At 36.5% G+C, this 25,156-nt stretch overlaps 1 protein-coding gene across 1 annotated transcript; it reads left to right on the top strand.

The window, feature by feature from the left end:
• The first annotated feature begins 3,434 nt into the window (after nt 1-3,434).
• On the top strand, nt 3,435-20,152 carry LOC131439336 (phytanoyl-CoA dioxygenase domain-containing protein 1). Its single transcript, XM_058610235.1, has 3 exons — nt 3,435-3,707; nt 19,136-19,689; nt 19,755-20,152. Exons 1-3 carry the CDS (start codon nt 3,684-3,686, stop codon nt 20,035-20,037), a joined length of 861 nt encoding a protein of 286 aa, XP_058466218.1. The 5' UTR covers nt 3,435-3,683; the 3' UTR covers nt 20,038-20,152.
• Nucleotides 20,153-25,156: the final 5,004 nt, after the last annotated feature.

The following is a 25,156-nucleotide window of genomic DNA, read 5'->3' as shown; positions in this document are numbered from 1 at the left end:
TAAACTGCAGCTATTACATTGGCTGAGGGTTACTAGTTTACATAAAGTTGCCCATATTCATTAGCATAATCGCATCATTTTATTACGCTTTGTGGATTAATTATACAATTCTATTTCATATATGCTTTCAGTTATCTGTTGCCACAATCTTCATGTAAATGCATAAGTAACTGCATACATAGAATACTAATATTCAAACATATGTAATTTTACAGCTATTAGCTGCTAAAAAAATCCAAAAAACATTACTACGTTAGCGGTTACGTTTAAATTTAAAAACATGAAATTCAACATGTTCATTGATCGTAATATAACCTGAATATTTTCATGTCAAATTGTATTGTTCCTTGAACTACTCACTGCATTTCTTGTTTCATGAATGTTATCATATCTGCCATTCGACGAAGTATGGTCATCTGAGAGTATAAACAAATGATCTTTACTAAACAACGTTTCACAAACAATGTTATCGTGTGAATAAAGAGAGAGATAGAGGAAGAGTAGCTAATGTAAATAAACAACCACTAATCGATTAGACATGTGCGAGAATGAGAACTGATAAGAGATATGCCATACAGAGAGAGAGAGAGAGAGAGAGAATGAGAGAATGAGCAATTAGATCAAGGGGGCCCTCTCCGACCTCAGTTAACGGGAGAGTGAGTGGCCTTTTGGAAACAGTCAGAGTTGCCAATGTATATATATATATCAAAATTTAAATCGCATACCAAAGTTTTTCTCATTTAGAAAGACACTCTAACAAATAAAATCGTGTACCAGATAATGCAGATCTCACCGGATATTTTTTTCTGTGTGTACAGTAAAGAAATCTTGCTGAAGGAGAGTTAAACTTTACGTTTAGAAAGGGCTTCAAGTTGCTATGCACGAATGCTCAATATACTAACGGGTCAAAGACGAAACGTAAAACAAACGGTACTACTTTTTGTTGACATACCATTTTATCAGAACTTGAAATTTCTGGAAAAAGGGTTGTATTGACGATTGTTTTCAGTGTTGTTAAGACGTACAGGCGCCTTGAGCTTGCTTAGAATTGAATTGGAATCTAACGAGAAATCAGATTAGAAAAATGACATGGGAATACAAACATGAAATTAATACAGCGAAAACGCTACCATGACGGCAGAGCGGAGAGTTAAATAGACTTACCCTGTAACAATTTAATTCATCAGGGATTTACCATAGAGATTTAACTATAATCGAGCACAGCGTAATATGCTCGCTTTTTTGTTCAATTAGGCTGTTTCTTCGTGTGTTTCACATGCAGGGTAGCTCAAATTTCGTCTTTACTGTAAAAAAAGCTGTTTTCCATTCGAACAAACCTTCAATTCTATTTACAACAACACAATAATATAATAATAATCATCAAAAATCAAAGCTTTACAAATTATATTTATTTACAATATAAGCCTTGGTATTACAATCCTGTAGTGGAAATTAACCTTTTGGCAGCCGATTCAGAGTGTACAGAACTATTGCATTGGCTGGTGCTACGATTCTACTGACACTACGAATCCCTCCAGGTCGGGGCTCGAACTTACGACAGCTGGTTTGTAAGACCAGTGCCCTACGCATTGAACCGCCAACCCAGGACTTATTTATAATATATAACTGTCGAATAAATCAGTTGATAGTTTTCGGAATAAAATATTTCTGGTTTCACTGATTGGTAGAGCTTTCTAATATCGATTTCTCTTGATGCCAAACCCAGGGCATATTTTTCACTTCTCTCTTAGGGGCACACAAGTGCTCAGTTTTTTTGTTCGCCATTCACAATGTTCAACGGAGACAGTATTGAAGTCATCAAGTCTTGTTTCATTAATGAAACAAATAATATTTTAGTTAAAACTAACATCTGCTTCTTATACTTTTATGCAGGTTTTATTGTTACAAATGCAATACATTTTAAAGCAGCTTTACAATTTTAATCAAATTTTGCTCATGAATCTTTTTGCAATTATTCTCTCGTATTGTAGAGTATTGATGAGGAGAGTTAAATTTAAATGATCGATCGGTATTTTTGAATTCCGATAAGCGACGACTTAGAAAAGTGACGTAATTTTACAATCTGATCTTGAATCTCTATCGAAATTCTAGTTTTGTGAGTTGTAGGATAATGGGTGTTAAAAATCTCAACCTCCATATGGTTGATGACGCAAAAACAGTGACGATGTCATCAATATTGGTATCAACATTATTTCGATTTCTTGGTCTGGTTAGTTGATGATCAAAGTCATCCACGGATTAATGAGTATGACAACCCTTAATCTTTATAAAATGTTCAAAACGACGAATGTAACAATGAGAGATTCTTTTTGTTTACTTTCTCTTTGGATTATTGCGAAACATTCCTGCTTATTTTGGTAATTTCTTCGGTGCACATTCAAAGATGAAAGCTTCAGTTATTATTACCGGTACATAATTATAGTGAATGACCGTAATAATCGAACGAGAAAGTAAACAAAAAGAATCGCTCATTGTTACATTCGTCGTTTTGAACATTTCATACAGATATACTCAGATGATTCACGACTATATTTTTGAACTTTTTTCTTGGGGGCACTGCGCTCCCTCGCGTGACCCCACAAAAAACCCAAACCTAATCCAATTTCCACCCTAACTGCTCTCAAACCGTATGTTTGAAGTTTGTTCCAAATCTTGTTTCAACGTTATTGAACTGAAAAACGAGTCTGTTTCGAACCTGATTCTTATATCAGGTTTGCCCACATTCTCGTGGCTAATTGCGAACCCAACACAGTTTCATAAAAAATGTTTGTTTGCTGAAACTATCCAGGGTCTCAAGCGAAAACGATTTTAATGTAGTTAAAAATGGTTGCTCCAACATTCATGTAAAATAAGCATATTTTGATTTAATGACAACTTGATCGGATTTGATTCATTTCTCGTTGTCAACCGATTCATTTTGCAAGTAATTTTTCATGTGAAAAAGTTCTGTAGACTGAGTTTTGACAATTGTTTCAATAGTCCAGCATCTGCGGTGAATAGCCAAGAAAAGATCCGTCCGCTACAATGCCTCAACTGAGAGTTTTAAGGTGAATTCAAACAATCTACGAACAAGTAACATGCGAAGGAATGCCTTGGTATTTTTTACCATACTGTTACAAGTTTCGCTGTTGATTTTAAGCTTACTGCATGGCATCTTATTGATACTAAGAATTCGTCAAGATCAATGCTCGAACATACAATGACTGATTTTGTTAGAGCAGTGTCCTGTGCTTCGAAACGCCAAATTCCCAATAAATGAAAGAAAAAAAAACAACAAAGTGAAGCGCCAACGAAATTTGTCATAACTCTTTCTTCAAAACTAGCAACCCTGTATGAAGCAACCGACCTCCGTTTCTCAGCTCACACCGGTTCTCTCACTTTGAACGCGCTAATATAACGATCGTCTGAGCATAAATCGCGATCAGTTTGCAAACAGAGTCTCGAAGCGTTCGGTTGTGGTGTGTTGTTTCGGTGCAGTAATTCATCCTCCGTGCGTGAACTACCGTTTTTGGTGTTGTTTGACTGCAGATAAGAGGAAGCAAGTTCAAGTTCAATTGATAAGTTGTTCGCTATAGGTGTGCTGTTAAACTGTGAAAACCGACCGATCGAGGCCGTTTTCCAATTTCATTCATAAGGCTTTCTGGATCGTTCCGTTTGCAGCGATGAGGAACCTGCTGATCGATCAGGTAAGCTCAGCCGCGTGTATTTTTAGCATGCTGTGGTCATCGGTGTGCAATTTTGAAAGCGTCAGCTTAAAGGAAGAACTTTCATCCGCCTGTTATTTCGCTGTTGATGATATTGTTTACCTTTTCGAAAAGGCAATTATATTTCGGGATTCATGTTTCAAACAATATTGTAGGGGTATTTGCGAAAATGTTAGTGCCAGTATTTTTTGCGTCTCTACTGACAAATCTATCTAAATTATGAGTTCACAGTAAATCAAAAATCATAATTGCAAATTGAGTGTCGAAAAAAAAGTGTGTTATGACATTGCTATAATTATATTATGGACAAACATGCGAAGCAATCATCAATAACATCATTAGGAAAAATGAAACCACATATCTTTTTCTTGTGAATTTTGCTTTCAACGTGTTGTCCGAAAAGCATTGGACTTCTAAGTGAAGAGCCAACACTTGCTGAAATATGAGTGGGCGAGAAAATATTTCCTCTTTTTTTCCACTGACCGGACCGAGGTGATCTACGACTGCTCTTTATATTGTTGTTGTTGTTGTTGATGCCGTTTTCGGCTTGGCAATTCGTTTCTATTTATAGCAGCGATCTTTCTGTCAGATTTCATTCGGAACTGTATGAAAATTTGCACACCTTAATAATTGACTGTGGTACCTTTCACGTTGTTGTACGAATAGCTTATACGTGAAGAGCTCTTCTAAGGGTGGTGTCGTAACGTCAGACCTTCCACTGGTTCATAGATAATGAAACAACTAAGACTCATTCTCTTCTAGTTGTAGTTGGAACAGCGTCGAAAGTTTGAATATGAACTCTACACGGAAAATAGAAACCACCTATTATTTGGCTTCTTTTTACTTAATTTAATGTTCTTTTGATCTTTTTCTTTCATTCGCTCCTTCAATTGTTGTCAAAATACAAAGAGTAAAACCACCCAACAGCAAGCGTTTCGTTCTATAAGATAAAATTAAAGAAACCGTATCAACCTGAAATTGAGTCAATACGACTCAACTGTAGAAAAGATATAACTCATCTTTTTTGTTTTTTTTTGCACGTGGCTTACAGAAACTACCTAGAGCCACTTTACCTAAAATAAGGAACCCCCAAATTGGGTGGAATGTACTTAAAATTAGGTTGATTTGAGGTTCCGCTTAGAAGCAGTTCACGCAACTCAGTTTTGTTCGCATATTTGAACAAGTTATCTTCAGTTAAAAATTTTATCGAAATGCGCTGAACATCAGGGCTGGGAAAATAAAGATAAAAAAGGAAGATCGCTTGTGATCTTTCTCAATAAATATTACCACTGATCTGACCTTTTTAAGATCAGTTGATCAGTGGTCTTTAACACTCCAAATACCAAGCCTCAAAAAAAGTTGGAACGGTAACTTTGAGCTATCATAGCTCAGCTGTTTTTCAACGAATCTCAATCAATTTTACACCCTCGAATTTTGTGAAGTTCGTAGATTGATTCCAAAACTTTGTAGCAGACGATTGGTAAAGGAAAACCAATGAAAATTTGATTTTTCCCGTTCCAAGTTTTTTTCACGCGCCCAATATGCCCTATCTGCTTTCCAATTTTCTTTCCTTTGAATACTTTCCTTTGAATTCCTTTATTGAATACTTCAACTTTACCGAGTCATAACTTTGTTGTTAGTCAACCGATCTTCATAATTTGTTCACCATTGGAAAGGTACTACTTCCTCAAATAAAATGCACTAAAAAAAACTAAAAATAGGGTTGTCTACCCAAAGTTATAATGAAAACTGTAGGTAGATGACCTAAGAAAAGATGAGACTTTTTACAATGATCGTAAATATCTCGAAATTCATAGCGATGACCTATATATTTTTATACATCATTCGTTTGTTAGTGATACCAGCTACAATTTTCGCTCAACTACCATTCCTGCACAATCAAAAGAAAACATTAAACAATGAATTTATAAATATATATGAATTTTTAATTTTTTCCACATGTTTTTATATAACTTAAAATTAAAGAGAAGACATGTACATTTTTTTGATTCAAAATATTGGAATCATAGCCAGAAACAATGTATTGATGATCAAAATTACATATCCGTTCAAAGAATCTCAAGAAATTTGGTACAAATACAGAGAATTTGTATTATTGGGAAAATTTTGCCAAAAAAAAAACAAATCAAAACTTTTAAATTTTATGACAAATATTTTTTTATTATTTTGTTTGTAAATTTATTATGAACAAAATTTCCAAAAAACTGAAACTTGGATTTCACTGAAAATGTTAAAATTTTTTTTAAATATGCCTAAACTCTGAAAACAATTATGTTTTTGTATTGGACAAAAGATCTAAACAATTTTTATGCACAACCCAAACGGAATGGATAACTACTAAAATTAGTTTTTTTTGTTTTAGGTTTTCCGTTAAATCTCAAAAAATCGGTAGAAGATCGGAAATTTCAAAATTTCTTATATATATTGCGTTCCAATGTTTCTGCAAATCGAAGTGAAAATATTTTAATCCGTTTTGATTTCATCTGTTTCAACGAGACGTATAATTTCATTTAGGGGTTAGCCAAATTTTGTGCTAGGGCACATAACCGTTTTTATTATTTTTACGTTTCGTCTTTGACTCATCAGTGCAGAGCAGTTCAAATTGAACTGATTAGTGCTAAACTCGGCAGTTCAATTTGAACCGCTAAGCAAACGTAAAGTTTCTGCTACTTACAGAACACTTACAGTCAAAGACGAAACGTAAAAATAATAAAAACCTTTATGTGCCCTAGCATAAAATTTGGCTAACCCCTAAATGAAATTATACGTCTATTATTATTATTATTAGCTGCTCGATATACGTTTATCTACAATTTTGCCGAAAAATGCAGTCCTCTATCTCAATACATCCGGAAAATAAGTTTTGGATCATCTTAATAATAAGAGCCACCCTAAAACCATGTACATCGACATATGGCTTATCTTCACTGATCATTTGTTTTGAAGACATCATAGCTCTAATGTATAAGGTTAAGCCACAAATGTTTTTGTCCCCCTAAATTGTGGATCCGGACCACTGTGCAATGCAATTTAACTCGGAAATTTTAAAATTTCCGATCTTTTATCTATTTTTTGAGATTCTACGCAAACCTACAACAAAATCAGATTTCAATATAGTTATCAATTGCGTTTGGGTTGTGCATAAAAATTATTTAGATCGTTTGTCCAATACAAAAATATAACTATTTTTGAAGGTTTAGGTTATTTACTAAAATTTTAAAATTTTCAATGAAATCCAAGTTTCAGTTTTTTTTTGTAAATTTTGTTTATAATAAATTTTCAACTAAAATAATAAGAAAATATATGTCATAAAATTTAAAAGTATTGATTTCAAGTTGTTTGGCAAAATTTTCCCAATAATAGAAATTCTCTGTATTTGTACCAAATTTCTTGAAATTCTCTGAACGGATATATAATTTTAGTCATCTATACATTGTTTCTGGTAATGATTCCAATATTCTGAATCAAAAAACTGTACATGTCATCGCTTTAATTTTTGAGTTATATACAAACATGTGAAAAAAAAATTAAAAATTCATATATATTCATAAATTCATCGATTTTCAATGTTTTCTTTTGATTGTGCAGAAATGGTAGTTGGGCGAAAATTGTAGCTGGTCTCACTAGCAATCGAATGATGTATAAAAATATACAGGTCATCGCTTTGAATTTCGAGATATTTACGATCATTGTAAAAAGTCTCACCTTTTCTTAGGTCATCTATCTACAGTTTTCATTATAACTTTGGGTAGACAACCCTGTTTTCAGTTTTTTCAGTGCATTTTATTTCTGGAAGTATTACCTTTCCAATGGTGAACAAACTTTGAAGATCGACACAGACATTTTCATAGACACAACTTATACAAAGGTTTATGCACATAGTTAAAATAAGCGGCAACAGTTAAATGATTCTATCGCAATTATCAACTGCCTGTATAAAATCGGATCGCGAAACGAGAATAAGCGACCGTTTCTTGCTTCAGAGAAGATCCCCACAGCGGCGTGCCAACCTTTGATTCTCAGAAATGTCATCGAGAGAAATTCGCTCTCGCACTGGTGTCGATTCTATGTTAAATGAGCCATGCCGGGTTTTTGTTGTTGCGATGATTTCCAACTCTCTTTGATGGCACTGATTCAATCGTTGAAGAGTTGCCAGCGAACGTTCTTTGATACGATAAAAGCCATCCTTGCTACTAGTATACATTGTATTGCGAATTAAACAACAGGTTGTAAAATTAAACACGGTTTGTAACAAACGAGAACATGTGTTGAAACTTCGTAAATCGTGCCGTACCGGAGCCGATTTCTTCCCAACTCTGATGATAAGGACTGTTAAAGGAGCATTCCTTAAAGTTACAAATTAAAGTTACAATTTTCTCCAATTGGAGCACCTTCACGCATATAAATTGACAAAAATCATTGATGTACGTGCTCCTTAAGTATTCTTTATCACCCATCACTAAACTTCCCAAAGACACAAAATTGGCATTTTGGACGATTTTAAAAGTCTCATTGACACGCATTATCCATAGTTTTGTAAAATCGACGATTTTAGAGGTAAATCAATCGGCACTCATGCTTGATCTTGCTCATATTTTCTTCCACAATGCTCAAAGCTGATCGAATCGTCCAGAGATTTGATCTTACAGTAATCACTGATAATAGTAGCCTAAAATCACTACCGATTTTGTGTGACGGAAGATCAGTATTGATTTAGATCAATGTGATTCAAATATCACTTATCAACTGTTCTTTAAAAAAATAAATCAGGAGTGATCTTTATTGAGAATGTATAATTGAGATTTCCTGCAAAATTTATACAAAACCTTTTTTTACGCGATAAATTAAATAAAAAGTCGCGTTATTTTAAATAAAACGCGTAATAAAGTCGCGTAAATTGAGGTTTTATTGCATCTACTAGACACTACTCGTACAGCTATTTTAGTCATTTGTCTATCTGCGCGTATAGCAAACAAAGTGTGCGATAATCGTCACTTCCGACAGCTTCGAAGCTAAAGCAGTAATATGTTTTGTGTGTGCCAAAGAATCTACCGGAGAGTGAAGGGAAGGCTGAGGTCGTGAATTCAAAAAAAGTTACAGGCGGCGAGGTTCTATGTAACTGATCTAGTGGTACGAAAATTGCTGTTTGGATAGGCCCCTCGTAGTATAGTCATTTTGCTAACAATTTTAACTTCATATTTTGTGACAACAGATTCATTATGGAAGAAGGAGTTCTAAGAAGGTCGTCAAATAATGATGAATTATGTAAAAAGATTAATTCAGTCATGGTTCGGAAAAAAAACATACATTAAACATAAATTGCGAGTAAACAACTTAGCGATGGCTCTTAGTCATTCCGTATCAAATTGCTACATCAACATTCATGTCTTATTTTTTTTTTTGTAATTTATGAGCCACATTTATCTCCATAACTTTACCTTCGCATACAGGGAATAATGAAATATATTTCAACATTAGCTCTCGTTGCGTGCTAATCATTAACATTAAACCCCAAGCACACCCAACTAACAATGCTCTTTTAAACACTGAACACTTCCCGCCACCTGATGCCAATTCTACGGCCGTTCGAGAAGTCGAATAACGCACACCCGAAAATCTTTCGCCCGAGTTCAAAAGAAAGTCGACTTTCCCATCGATTGACTGCTGCAACGCCAACACCTACAGACCCATTAAACCCATTTCGGCCGATGTACCTTTTGCACCTTTCCGGCACACGCCAATTTACACGGTGTGTTCAGTTTAGCTAATTGCTTGCAAGGCTCTTGCCTTCGGCTATTTACGACTACCCGCACGTTTCCTTATTTGCGCAAAACTATCACTACCGAACCGCGTCCAAATGTTCGACGGATGGAATATTTTCGGGGTGCCCAGTAATTAAACCACCGCCCGGAATGGACGCAGACGCTGCCCCTATCGTTGCAACCATCAACTATCAGCTCTTTCGACGGTGTTGGTCGGTTGGTTAACCGGTGCGCGCGCGGTGTGTCGGAATTTCACCACTCCCTCCTCTCTCTCTCTCCCTTTGTCTGGTTCATAGTTTCATAAGTGCTGCTAATTTGAAATTACAATTAGGTGACTGAATGACGGACGGAGATGGCGTCGAAGATTCGGTCGGTTGAGTTTGCAACGTACGGCCAAAGGTTTACGGTCTGACCTCCGGCCCGGACAGCGTTTTCCTTTTACGGAAAACCTGTTCCATTCGTACAGATCAGTTCAGCATGGGCAAAGTCAATGCAGCAAGCGACCGATTACAGTCAGTTAAACCGACTTGCTGACGGATGAGCGCCGAAACACCGGTAACGAAATGATATCAACCTTGACCGGTCGACGGGAGGATGTTGTTTACCAACAATATTTCGGAACTTGGATACGGTTAAGTGAATTTAACTTTAGATGGTGTAATCAATAAATTCAGCAGCCAATTTCGAAAATGCGTCGTAGCTTTTTGACCCTCTTTCCGACGTAAACAGGATATCCTCTCTCTACTACATGACTTCAAATTGAACAAACTGACAAAAACAAAAAATCCATGTTACCATCTCGAACCATCCAAGGCAAACCCGAGCACGAAGTGATTTTTTTTTCTAACATCGGAAAAATAACATTCACTACACGCGGGCCGCACCTCTATGCGTTTCAATCGACTCGTGCAGCCGGTGTCTGTGTGGGCATTTAATGATGCAAACGGTGAAAATGCGCACCGCAAGCGCCGGTTGTTGCACAACGGAGACATGTTCTAATAATAGTCCTTTTCGGCTTGGACATGTGCGCCTTTTAGAGGCAAAGATCGTTTGCGACCGCGGCTCCGCTGAGAGACGACGTGCCGGTCGAAGAGAGCCAATTGAAATCTTTCTCTCTCATTTTTTCTCTCTGTTGATGAGTGGACAACGGTTGGCAAAGTTATGGGAACAGGAAAATGAGGAAATTTTTGTTTTGACTGTTTGGTAATGATTCAGATTAAGACGAGCATCACTGTTGTTGATTCATTCAGGCTAGACAAAGCGCTTTGTTGTCGTGCCTTGCGAATGAAATCAGCGCGCTGACTTAGCCGATGAAAGAAAGAGAATTGGAATTCAGAGAATGTCGGGGTGCACTTTGATCACGACTAGGGATGTCTGATCTTTCGGATCAATCGAATTGATGGGGCATGTAGGACATCAATTTGCAATTTTTTTTCAGAATGTTCAGAAGTATATACATCTTATTCAGAAACTGACCGTGACCGTGAGTACTTCTCTTTCATACCTGCATTTTCCAACTCCATCTCTGTAAACTATCTATCAGAACATGACATTTCGACAGCACTGAAAAACTTAGACGCCTCAAAAGGACCCGGACCTGACAGTATACCACCAATATTTAAAAAAATCTTGCTGAAGAACTTACACTACTACTACAACTAGTTTTTAACTTATCACTTAATAAATGTACTTTTCCTAAAGCATGGAAATCTTCCTTTCTTGTACCAATATTTAAATCTGGTGCAAAATCTAACATTCGGAACTACCGTGGAATAGCCATTATCTCATGCATTTCAAAATTATTTGAAAAACTTTTTCATCAACTTAAAAATGTAATAACAAACAAACAACATGGCTTTTTTAAAGGCCGCTCAACTACAACAAATCTCTTAGAATTTATTACATTCACTCTGAATGCAATGGACGCTGGCAACTACGTAGAAACTCTTTACACTGACTTTAGAAAAGCCTTCGACCGTATTGACATACCATTACTTCTACACAAACTACAAAAATATGGCATAGAACATAGCCTTCTGGAATGGCTCAAATCATACTTAACGAATCGTGTACAGGTAGTCCGCTTCCAAAACATACTGTCTGAACCAATCAATGTAACTTCTGGCGTACCTCAGGGTTCTCACTTAGGGCCTCTCCTTTTCATTTTACATATAAACGACATTTCCTTCATACTCAAAAATCTGAAAGTGCTTATATATGCAGACGACATGAAACTCTTCATGGAAATTAAAAATATTAACGACGCTGTAATATTCCAGAACGAAATCCATCTATTCCACATTTGGTGCTGCAAAAGTCTACTCCAACTCAATGTTAAAAATGTAATTCAATAACTTTCAACAGGAAAAATGAAACTATATCTATAAACATACATCTAGGAAATCAACTTGCAGAAAATGTAAAATTGTACGAGATTTAGGCGTAATCTTAGACTCCAAGCTCACTTTTGTGGAACACTACAATACCATAATCAATAAAGCAAATAGCATGCTGGGCTTTATTAAACGCTTCAGTCATAACTTTCAGGACCCATACACAATTAAATTATTATACACTACATATGTCAGACCTATTTTGGAATATTGCAGTTTCTTTTATATTGCAATTTCTTTTATAGGCACTTCGTAAATTAAACTGGACAGCATTTCCTTTACCACCATATGAAGCACGCTGCATGCTCATCAATATTCAAACACTTAAAGAACGCCGCGACCTTGCAATGGTTTATTTTAACAGCAACATTATTTCTCAACGCATTCAATCACCTTCTTTATTATCGCAACTAAATTTTTATACACCTAGCCGTCAACTACGAACCAGGAAATTATTTTTAGAAAGAAACACTAAAACAAATTATGCAAAACATAGCCCAATCAATCGAATAATGCGCCTCTACAATCAATATTGCGAACATCTTGACCTTGGTATGTCCAAAAATGAAATGAAATTCCAGCTTAGTCGTAGAAATAATGCGTAGTATCTAAGTAAACATTGTAAACCATTTATATGTAGACTACATTTGCTTGACAAAATAAATAAAATAAATAGATTAGCCACACATAGCATAATAGATCAAAATTAATCGATTAATCAAGTTTTTCATTATTCAATAATAATTCCAGTTAGTTGTGTTTATCCTGTAATTATATCACATTTATATATTATAGCTCACTTTTGCATTAAACTCTACAATTTTGCATTACACACTTGGAAAAAATCATGTAAATTCACATTTTCATAGATGTTCATAAAAAGGTGGGTTGGTAATATCATGAGACATAACCGGATGACGTGAATTCGATTAAAATGGATGGTTCAGTTTCTTTGATGTTATAGTATCTAAATTCTGGACCTGAACTCTAAAACTCAATTTTGATGCTTGATTCTGAAACTGAACTCGGGTACTGAATTCTAGAACTGAACTTTGAATCTGGATTGTTAAACTGATCACTGAGCATATGTTTTGGATCTGAATTCGAGAACAGGACTCCGGTTCGACACTGAATTCTGAACCTGAATCCAAGCACGGAACTATGGACCTGGATTCTGGTCTGTTGCTGAATTTTAATTACAGAATGCGAGTCCAGTATTTAGTTTTCAAATCGGAAAATCGTATCCAGAATTCAGTTTTGAAATTAAGAACCGCATTTAAGCTAAAAAAATCTTCAGAATTTAGTTCCTGAAGTCAGTTACACTTCAAGAATTGTGGAACTGACATTTGGACTCAAATTCTAGACCTGTATTCTGGAACTGAATTCTGAAACTGAATTTTGGAACGCATTTTAGAACTGAACTCTGAAAATACAACTAAATTTTGGATCTGAATTCTGGTTATGGATTTCGTTTTCCACAGCTTCAGGTTCAGAACTCAGTATCAGAAACCTAAACCTGAATTCTGAAATTGAACTTCCAACTGGAAATTTGGAATTGAATTCCGATCTGAACCTCAATTTCAGTTCCAGAATCCAGCTCAGAGATGCAGAATTCATTTCCAAAATTCAGTTCCAAAGTCCGGGTCTAGAATCAAGATCATGATCTCAATTCCAGATTTCGATTTCCAAATTCAGGCTTAGATTCAAGTGCTGAAATTCAGTTTCAGCAAAGCTAGAAAAAACAAAGCATAAAATTTTTACTTTCTTCACTTTTTTTTATAATAAAATTTTTATTGGGCTCATTTGCGTTAGCTTAATGTGGCCGATTGTCTGGTTGTTAGGGGGCCCGAAGGGAATCAATTAGCTGGAGTCTGACGTCGCAATACTCGGAGCACGCCCAAACAACATGCTCGATGTCATGATAACCGTCTCCGCAAACGCTAAGATTACTCTCACTGAGCAAAGAGTGGTTGGACATAAGTCTTGACATTGTGCGAACAAAGTCCCAGTTCACATCCAACCCTCGGAACCAAGCTTTCGTCGATACCTGCGGTATAATGGAATGTAACCACCGTCCTAGACATCCATCATTCCAGGACGTTCGCCAGCTGACGAGTGCCTCTTGACGAGAACGACTGAAAAATTCATTGAAGCAGATTGGTCTTTCATAGGTTTCACCTTGTAATGCACCTACCTTGGCCAGTGAGTCCGCCATCTCATTGCCCCTTACGGAACAATGTGATGGGACCCAAACCAAGGTAATCCGGTATGATTTTTCAGATAAAGCACTCAGTTGTTCCCGTATTTCCCCAGGAAATACGGCGAGTACTTTCCAGGCTTCACTGAGCGAAGAGCCTCGATAGAGCTGAGACTGTCCGATACAATGAAGTAGTGGTCTGTGAGCAAAGTTTCAATGATCTCAAAGGTATACTGAATTGCAGCTAGTTCTGCGACGTAAACTGAAGCCGGATCACTGAGTTTATAGGAGGCGGTGAAATTTTCATTAAAAATACCGAAGCCAGTGGACCCGTCGAGATGTGATCCGTCAGTGTAAAACATTTTATTACAGTCGACTTCTCTAAATTTGTCATTAAAAATATTTGGGATCACTTGAGGGCATACATGATCCGGGATTCCATAAATATCTTCTTTCATGGTACTTTATTCACTTCTCAAACATTTTAGAAAATTTATGTTTCGAGTTATTAGCGGTTATACCATTCTAATAAAAATTCTACCACAAATTGCTGAAGTTATACAAAGACGTGCAGATAAACTTTTATGGATACGGTAAATACAACAAGAGCTATTTACGATCAAAAACATATCACTCTCCCAGAGAGTAAATTTTGAAAAGGCGTCCCATAGTGGTAATTCAGTTAAGTTTTCAATTCAAAGCATGTAAAGATAAATCATATCTTTAACTTCACAGTTAATTTAGCTTACATCGTTACGATACAAAAATTATTTTTACATGTTTATAGATGTCATATTGTGTCATTTCCAAAGAAATTACGGCATTCTTGAATTTACGTCAAGCGTAAATTTCATTTTTTCTAAAAGTGTAGAAAGATTTCAGAATGATTCATTGACTAGCGGCCGAGAAAGTCTTTATTCTGAAGGAAGAATTGCATAGCTGAAAACGGTAACTTTCTACTTGTTATCTCGCCTTCAAAAGCATGAATCAAAAATCTATCCTGACAATTTCTAGATAATTTAATTTAGATGCGATTTGTGCATAAAAACATCGGTGTTGTCGCGATAAAAATGAAGTGAATGTTATTTTTGTGAAGGTAAGTCGATTTCTATGGCGGCGCCATTTTTTCTGCTCCAGTTTCCTGGTAACGTAACGAAACATGAGAGAAAAATAAAATCGGCTCAGAAAGGCTGCCAAACAAGGGGTAGCTTTATTGGATTTTATGTTATGTACATAGTCAAACTTGTAACCGAAAATATCAAAACTTTCTTGGCCGCCCTGCCCATCGAGTGTCATTTTGCACATATGCGAGAGAGCATGGAGAGAAATGTAATACGCAGAGCGAGCCACGTGGTTATACGCGACTTACTGGCCTCAGCCCTTGATACCTTTTTCCCTATATGAGTATTTCCTCCAATACTTTCACGAATCGAATGGAAGGAGGTGCAAGATTGTTGTGTTACAACACACCTAGAAAAATTCGTGTAAATTTAGGTCTTCTGAGACCGACATATACGAGCGTCCAAAATGACTCATTTTTAGTAAAGTTGACAAATATTTACGACATCCTGACATATTTTTACGAGCTGAAGCACGATAATTTACGCGTCTGATTGAAAGTTGTTATATGCTTGAAACATTTTACGAATTACGTTCTTATGAATTGAGTCATGTGTGGATTTGCGTCTCCTGTAAATTTCATATTATTTTTGCTGTGTATCGATTTACAAATGATTTTTTTGCGTTGGCTTTAAGGTATGTGAGTATTCAATTTTTTTTTATAATGAATTTTTAATTGTGTTTATTTTAGTGACGTTTGTGCGAAACTTTGAATTTGTTCGGTTGTTTAATTTTTAGTACTTTTCTGTAGGTAATACTTACTCGCCCTCGTCAAACTGTTATCATTTATGACAGACAGAGTTTCAAATTGTCAGGTATTTTCAATGAAAGATTACAATCCAAATACCTATATCATCGTTTTTTACTGCTTCAATTTAAAATTTCGAAACAAACGAAAGGAGAGGAAGTCGCATTTTCGTCTCTCACTTCAACAAAAGAGAGTGCCAATGCCAACATAATTTGTTTTCCTATGACAAGACGAAACCAAAATATCATTTTTATGAGAATGTTGTAGAATTTCAATTCTCATACTTTTTTCAATGTATAGAAAGTCGATGAAGCTTGGCTATAAAGAGAGTCTAAAATATGATATTTTATTAAACTCTAGAACTTTTTTGGAAACTAAAACCACTAAAAAATACGAACACCAAGAAGTAAAAGTCATTGTGTTTCATTTTCTGTTATCTAGAAGCTTCGGTATACGATTTTTACTGAAAACCGAAAATGATTGAAAGTATAAATGAAACAAAGAACACAATTTTTAAACTACTATTCCGCTTATGTCGTTGACTGAACGTGGATTTCGTTCTTAAAATTTGCAAGCGAAGCTGAGAGCGACATTTATTTCTCGTATTTTTTGTATATTTGGAATCAATCAGAATGATTTTTTTTGCTCTAATGACAGGAACAGGTTCGGAAGCAAGTACAAAAAGTACAGGAATAAATTCAGACAGTACAAGAACAGGTACAGAAAGTTCAGGATCGAGAACAGTGACCAGTGCAGAAAGTAACAAATGCAGAAAGTACTGAAGCAGGCATAACAGTTCGGCTGAAAAGTTCGTATCGTTTAATAGAAACACACATTTTTTTGCCAAAATTCGTTTTTATTATTCAACATAATTGCCATCAGAGGCGATACAGCGATTATAGCGATCTTCCATCTTTTCGATACCATTTTTGTAGTACGATTTGTCCTTTGCCTCAAAATAGGCCTCAGTTTCAGCGATTACCTCTTCATTGCTTCTAAATTTTTTACCAGCGAGCATTCTCTTGAGGTCCGAGAACAGGAAAAAGTCACTGGGGGCCAAAGCTGGAGAATCAATTTCAGCATGGTTTTCATCGACTTGTGACACGGTGCATTGTCTTGATGAAACAAAACTTTTTTCTTCTTCAAATGAGGCCGTTTTTTTAAATTTCGTCCTTCAAACGCTCTAATAACGCTATATAATAGTCACTGTTGATGGTTTTTCCCTTTTCAAGGTAGTCGATGAAAATACGTCATAACCTTACCGGCCGATTGTTGAGTCTTTCCACGCTTTGGGTTCGGTTCATCGCGTGCAGTCCACTCAGCTGACTGTCGATTGGATTCCGGAGTGAAGTGATGGAACCATGTTTCGTCCATTGTTATATATCGACGAAAAAATCGGTTTTATTTCGATATAACAGCTCCAAACACTGCTCAGAATCATCAATTCGTTGTTGTTTTTGATCGATTGTGAGCTCACGCGGCACCCATTTTGCACAAAGCTTTCTCATATCCAAATATTCGTGAATAATATGTCCAACATGTTCCTTTGATATCTTTAGGGTGTCAGCTATCTCGATCAACTTCACTTTACGGTCATTGAAAATCATTTTGTGGATTTTTTTCACGTTTTCATCGGTAACAGCCTCTTTTGGACGTCCACTGCGTTCATCGTCTTCGGTGCTCATATGTCCAGTACGAAGTTTTGCAAACCACTTACGAATTGTTGCTTCGCCCGGTGCAGAGTCGGGATAACACTCATCAAGCCATTTTTTGGTATCGGCGGCACTTTTTTTCATCAAAAAGTAGTGTTCCATCAACACATGAAATTCCTTTTTTTCCTTTTTTTCACAATAACAAAAGTAGCTTCACTCAAAATGCAATATCTCACAAACTAATAATCAGACAGCTGTCAAATTTATACACGTATCTTTTGAAGGTTGGTACTAACTGAAAATGGTTTGGATTTAATTCTAGTGCCGCCCTCTCATAGAAACGATACGAACTTTTCAGCCGATCTGTTAGAAAGTACAGGGACCAATACATAAAGTACCGGGATATGCGCAGAAAGTACAGGAACAGGTGCAAAAAGTACAAGAATAAGTTAATGAATAGGTACAAGAGCTCAGGAACAAATATAGATAATACCGAAACAAGTACATAAAGTTTAGGAACAAGTCCACAACATACAGGACAGGCACAGGATTACATACGGAAAATACAGTAAAAAGTACAGAAAGTACATAAAGAGGAATGTACAGTACCGAGACATGTATAGTACAGGAACAAGTTTATAAACTCCTAGTACTGGAACAAGTTTAAAAACTACAGGAATAAGTGCAGAGAGTGCAGGAATAAATACAGAGAGTACTGGAACAGGTACTAGAAGTACAGGAATAGGTACAGAAAGTACAGAAAAAGGAACTTTTTAATGTAATAGCAAATGTTATCGAGGCAACAATTTAGGTTGACCAATTCAATGGCGATGAAGTTTTTATTCCACGGATTTCAAAAATAACCACTGATACGCACAGAAAAAATTGTGAATATTACATGTGACATAATTCTACAAACGATACAATTCATAACTACTCAACTTGTCAAACGATACAATATTCCATTCGTACATAAATTTAGAGACTCCGAGTGTAATCTGCATTCGACTTCCAAGTGCAACTATCAATTATTCATCGAACAAATATGTGCTTCTGTAACTCAGTCGATTAACTCACGTGCTTTGGGATCTAATGTTTCTTGGTTCAATTCGCACTGTTGCTATCGATCTTTTTTTTCTTTTATTTCATGACATTTCAAGCCATGTAACATAATTTACAACGGTTCATTAATTAAAAGAAAATAACCAAATTATTTCGAATAACTAACAAACCATAGTCATTCAATTTCATTCGATTATCCGGGCCAGGCATCGATTACTCGATTAATCGGACATCCCTAATCACGACGTCATTGCCCCCCTTGAACCTGAAAACGAAAGTCAAGCAGCTGTCGTCAGTGGTCTAGTGTTCTCGACTGGTGGCGACTCAGTATCTACTGAGAAAATCAGCTCATACTACTTGTATATTTTAAGTCGTATGAGTGTATCACCTATTTTCACACGTACTTCGGATAAAAGCAGTTTATTAGAACATTTCCTTCATCTTCTATTTTTACAGATTGTTCACGACGGCTATGCGGTGCTCGATGACTTTCTCGCCCCGGAAGAGGTGTCCGAGTTGTTGGAGGTAGGACAAGCACTGCACAAAGATGCTCCCAAGGAGGAACGGAGAGTTTTCAGTACCGTAAATTCCATATCAGCCCAAAGCAAAGATCAGTATTTCATTGAAAGTGGTGACAAAATTCGATATTTCTTCGAAGAGGGCGCAGTCGACGAGAATGGAGAGCTGTTGGTGGATCCCTCGGTGGCATTGAATAAAGTAGGGCACGCTCTGCACACGGACCATCCGGTATTTTCAAAGATAACCTTCTCCAACCGAGTGAAGGAAGTTTGCTGGCAGTTGGGCTTTCGGAAGCCAGCCGTAGCACAGAGCATGTACATCTTTAAGAATCCGGGTGTTGGAGGCGAAGTCAAATCTCACCAGGATGCTACCTATCTATACTCGGAACCGAGTTCAACCATAGGTTTTTGGATTCCTCTGGAAGATGCCACCCTGCAAAATGGTTGCCTGCAGTTCATCAAAGGTTCCCATCGGAGTGGTGTGCACAGAAGGTAGGTTCATCTATTTGGTCATCTCAGACGGTCTCTCATGGAAACTCTCACATTTCACTAAACAGGTACATTCGCAACCCCGACAAAACATCAACCGAGTTGTTAATCTACGACCGACCGGCCCCACTTTATCCGCAGTCTAACTTTGTCCCAGTTCCGGTGAAGGCTGGCTCGCTAGTACTCATCCACAGCCAGGTGGTCCACCGGAGCGATGCGAATCGTTCGAACAGCAGTCGCCACGCTTACACTTTCCATGTGATCGAAACGGAAAACTGTGACTACTCCAAAGAGAATTGGCTGCAGCCGCCAGAAGATCGGCCTTTTCCGGTGTTGTTCGAACGAGATTAGGAAGATGCGGAGCGCTGCGGTTGGTATTCGGCTTACAATGTGCCATAGAAGATGATTATTTTTTCCAGTCTTTATATATTGTATGCAAATATATGTGTATGTTTTTAAGCTTAAATATTGTTTCATTAAAGTTAAAGTTATTTTGGAGCAATGCAGTGAAGCTTAGTACCGGAACCTTTTCTTCTTTCCTTTTCATCCAATACCCTCGCAACCGGATTTCATTGTGAAGTGACCGTCAAGTGTATTATTTTGCAACTCGTTCCGATGGTGTTCATCTCTTTACCCCGTAGCGTTTTTTTATGCATCACTAACGATCAGATATGAATATTGCACTCGAATGAGTGATAGCATGATCTATGTCTAAGTTTTTTTTTGCTGAAAACTGAATATTAATTTAAACAAAACCAAGAGGGGAGTTACTGAACCGAACTTACGCGTAGTCTCACGTTTTCCGTATGTCCGTGCCGGTCTGTAAAGTAAAATACCATTCAAAAGAAACATCATCTTACATTCCACAATACTGGGTTTCTCTTTACCATAGTATGAATAGTTGTTTTGAGTTAGTTCTCAACTAAAATGTAAGATGAACCAAAAATTTTTATAAAGTAACGTGGGAAGCGATGCTGAAACTTTCTTTAAATTAAGATAAAATGACCAGGAAGTAACGAACCGTTACTTTGAATATTTTATTAAAATACTGGTAACATTCCTTGCTATTCTAATGTTTTTCTTCGGTGAAAAATCAATGATTGTCACAATACATTATAAGCATTAAAAAAAATTTTTTTTTCTGGGACAGATCACGCTTTGCAGGGTGAAATGCCACGTGCCGTATATTAAAGTATTTTTTGAAGAGAATAATAAACTATTCCATGTATAATTCTTATTCGTGGTGGGTGAGGTAAGAAGGAAGTACTACTGTGGACAAAAAGTAGTATGACCTACATTTTTTTCTAGGTTGGTATCACTGTCAGTGATATCTGTGCCAATTGTTACGTCAAAATATTCATTAGTGTTTAGTATACTTCTGTTTTTCTGAAGTATTAGAAGTGACTTTTACAACGAGTGAAACTATTCAACAAAGAAGTTCCATTAAATTTTGTGTGCGGAATCAAGTTTCTGGTGCTGAAAAGATTAAAATGTTGCAAAAGGCCTTCAGTGCTAATTGCTTGTCGCGAGCGAGTGTTTTTAATTGGTACAAGTTATTCGAAGTGGGTCGAGAACGCGTTGACGACGAACCACGTCCAGGACGCCCATCAATATCAACTGATGCTGAACACGTCAATAAAATCAAAGAATTGGTGCTCGAGAATCGACGATTAACGGTTAGATATTTTACTAGGAAGATTAGTAAAAACTATTTTGAAAGATCATTTGGGCCCAAGAAAAATGTAAGCACGATTGATTCCAAAATTTTTCATTGATTTTTCGTGATTTTTTAGCCAAAAAATCATATAATATCATTCCGCAACCACCGTATTCGCGTGATTTAGCTCTGTGTGACTTCTGGCTGTTCAGCAAGCTCAAACGACCGCTTCAGGGAAACCGTTTTGTACATTTAGGGGTTTTTTTTGTGCAAAAAAGCACATATTTTGTTTCAACCTTCTTTGCGTTTCGCCTTCGGCTTGTCAGTGCTTAAAGCAGTTCAAGTAGAACTGCCATCGCCGCCTAGCAGTCCAACTTAAACCGCTAAGTAGACGCAAAGCTTACACAACTTATGTAACACTTATTGGATATTACACTGGGTGCAATATCCTTTCTGACGTCTCGGGGGAAAACGAATGACGATTGGGCTTTCATTTCCATCGGGCTTTTCCCTGCTCCCCAAAATAAACAAAATATACCAAGAATTCACACGGATACTCGTAACTCTAGAGCTCTTTTATAATTACAAACTCGAAAATGTGACAAACTCTCCTAGAGCGGAATCTCAACCCACTTTACCCTACTGTTACAACCCAAACCAAATTCAACATATAATCGCACATCGTTCGTAAAGGCGGTGTTGTGTTTGCTTCTTCCGTACCAGTACGTACGGGTGTTTTATATGGCAGTTTGAGAACTTTAACTCATCATTCTGTAATCACAGAACTGGAAGTTGGGTGCACAATAACTTTTGGAACAACGAGAACTTTGATTTACATCATGATTTGAGGAAATCCGTTAAACCATTGCTGAGAAATCGGAGTGAATTTCGTTTTTTGAAGTTCTATCGCAACTATCGGTGAAAGCACCGAACCTGGTGAAAGCACCAACATTTAAAACCGAGGACTAGTGGCAAGAAAGTAGGTTTATATAACCACCAAATAACAAGATCTGCAAATCAGAAGAATTTACTAGTTAGTTTTATAAAAATTTACACTACTTCCCGTGAAATTGAATTTTTTTTTACTTACCGTGCTGTAATTCCGAAACTGGAAGTCGAATCCGGATCCGGAATTTGGGAGCTTTTGAAGAATTATAAGGTCTTTGAATTGCATTTAGTTTTTAAAAATCAGTTAAGAAATTTCCGAGAAAATTAAAAGAGTATTTTTTTCTAAATTTGCACATATTTCCTTGTAATTCTTAATCCAAAAATCTGATTGAAATGAAATTCAATACCAGACTACCAAACTATAAGAACTTTCTTTCGAATTTTAGTTTGTGTGTGAGTTCCTATTTTTCACATTTTGTTCGCCCATTTCATAAATATAAAACCTTATCTAATCCACCTAGTGGTGTAATGATTCCTGTCTCATATTACTTATGTTTTCAAAAACATCACTAGAAGATTCTGCCAAGATATTGTTTCCAAACTTGAATAATAACAAAAACATTCTTTGGTATAAGCTACCGTCACCTTTCAATTTGTAAACGGATATGTCAAGTTAATATAGATTTAAATGTGGCATCCCTGCAGGCTATACAAAATTGAACAAAGCACGCTGTATGCTAGGCGTTTTTTTTTTGCATAATTTTAGATAACAGTTTGAAAGTTGTGTCCTCATTGTCCTATAATTTCGGAACCGGATGTCGGATTTGGATGAAATTGCACAGTACCTTTTAAGAAACAGAGCTTTAATTTGTAAAAATCGGTTTAACCGTTGCTGAGAAAAAAAAATAAATTTCAATAGCGAGCTATAAGACCATAAGACCTTTCGTTGGCTTCTGAGTTGGTGAAAATCGGCTCAGCCATCTCTGAGAAAATCGAGTGACATTATTTGTCACATACACACACAGACATTTTGTGATCTCGACGAACTGAGTCAAATGGTATATGACACTCGGCCCTCCGGGGCTCGGTTGTAAAGTCGGTTTTCACAGCGATTACATGGCCTTTCTATATGAGAAAGACAAAAAGATTTTGAATTCAGATATAGTTACTCATTAAACTTCCCGGAGATGTAACTGAACGCTAATTATGCCTTCCTACTCTCTCTCTTTGTTTGGAGTGTATATAATTAAGTATAGATTTAATTACTAGAAATTTAACAATGCGTGGAAAATACGCATTGTTTTATCCAAGTGATCAGTTTCTTTGATTAACAACAATGCTAATATCGATGAATAGTCTACTCATTAGAGAAGACTGATAGTTCTCGAATTGGAGGATTTAATTCCTCATTGGAATGGAAGCTTTACACAGTGTACTCTGTGTGTGATTTTATTCAAACATTGACCGTATGCTGCAATTCATATGCGAAAAGAGGAATATCAAAAATCCTAACAATGTAGTTCATCGAGCTGAGTCTAATCATATATAACATTCGTCCCTCGGTAAAAAGTCGGTTTTCATAGTGATTGCATAGCCTTTATACATGAGAAAGGCGAAAATGGGCATGGGATTCGTTCAAATTTTAGAAAAAAAAATACGGGGCTCGGAGGGCCAAGTGTTATATACCAGCTGTGATTCAGCTCGACGAACTGAGTAAATGTCCGTTTGTCTGTTTGTGTGTTGTTAACAAAAAGGTCGAAATCTCAGGAATGACAGGACCTATTTTAATCAAACTAGTCGCAAATGAAAGATCTCCTCATTCTCCTTACTTATCGAGTAATACGAAGTTTTATTGTGAAATTTTTGTTTTTTTTTTGACAATATCTGTCACAATTGACCTTGAAAACAGAATATGTTTTTAGACATAGATTCCGCACGGTAATAACTAATCAACAAACCATACATTGTTAAAATCCGTCCATTTTCAATACTGTGTTATGCAACTGGTTCTTAGGAACTAAAAGACTATGCACAGCACCCTTTATTATGACGTTTCAATTTTAGCACGGTTCGTAACATAATCACTCAAATATGACATATGTTTTAGAAAAGTGGCAGTATTTTCGAATTCAGAACAATTTCATATTTATATTGATTTCAACTGCTCACAGTAGTAATTGGTGGAAGAACAAAACATCTTACACCCATATACCATTCGAATCAGTTCGTCGAGATCAGCAAATGTGCGTGTGAAAAATCCAACTTCTGGTGCCGAAAGTACAGTGTGTAAAAAAATGACAATTATGTCCCTCACTTTCATCGCTCATGGCTGAACTGATTTACTGCATCTAAAATTCGAAGACACCTAGCTTTGGGCAGACTGAGCAAACGAGGCGCTTACAAGTTTGTATGCGAGAGGCCATCTTGGCTTCGGTTATGCCACGTTTATTATTCAGGAGACATAAAAACAATGAATATTTTTGAATTGTCAATATTTGTAGTTTTCTAATTAATAATGTGCTGTATTCCAAATTACCTGAGCGTTTCACATAAACCGGTTACTTGGTTACAATTCTGTAATGGTTAAAAACCATATAATTTCAATCAGTTACATTTTCTACTTGGGGTGCGTTTGAACATCTGTGTTCTAAGACTGAAGCCGAAGTATGTTTATCGCGTGATTTATTCCGACTGTCAGGCTCACTGTCAGATTTAACACTGGTTCAGCGAGGTTAAGCGAAGAGAATGATAGTGTCTGGTTACAACTGCGTTCGGACTGACTGATCTATCAATATCTATTAATACAACCACTCTTATCAAAACTGAACTATTTCATGGAAATTACATTAATGTTCCAATAAAGAAATGATAAGCTGCCTTCAAATCGAAGACCTATATAAACGGTTGCATTCCCGGACCGGGCGG

The sequence above is a fragment of the Malaya genurostris genome, chromosome 1 (genome assembly GCF_030247185.1).
Source record: "Malaya genurostris strain Urasoe2022 chromosome 1, Malgen_1.1, whole genome shotgun sequence".
In the NCBI taxonomy this organism is placed as follows: domain Eukaryota; kingdom Metazoa; phylum Arthropoda; class Insecta; order Diptera; family Culicidae; genus Malaya; species Malaya genurostris.
Note: the sequence above shows the minus strand (reverse complement) of the source record. Positions and strands in the feature narration are given on the sequence as shown.

Coding starts and splice junctions, on each gene's coding strand:
- LOC131439336 (XM_058610235.1), top strand. CDS start 3,684: ATGAGGAACCTGCTGATCGATCAG. Junction 3,708..19,135: donor GGAACCTGCTGATCGATCAG/GTAAGCTCAGCC, acceptor CTATTTTTACAG/ATTGTTCACGACGGCTATGC. Junction 19,690..19,754: donor CGGAGTGGTGTGCACAGAAG/GTAGGTTCATCT, acceptor TTCACTAAACAG/GTACATTCGCAACCCCGACA.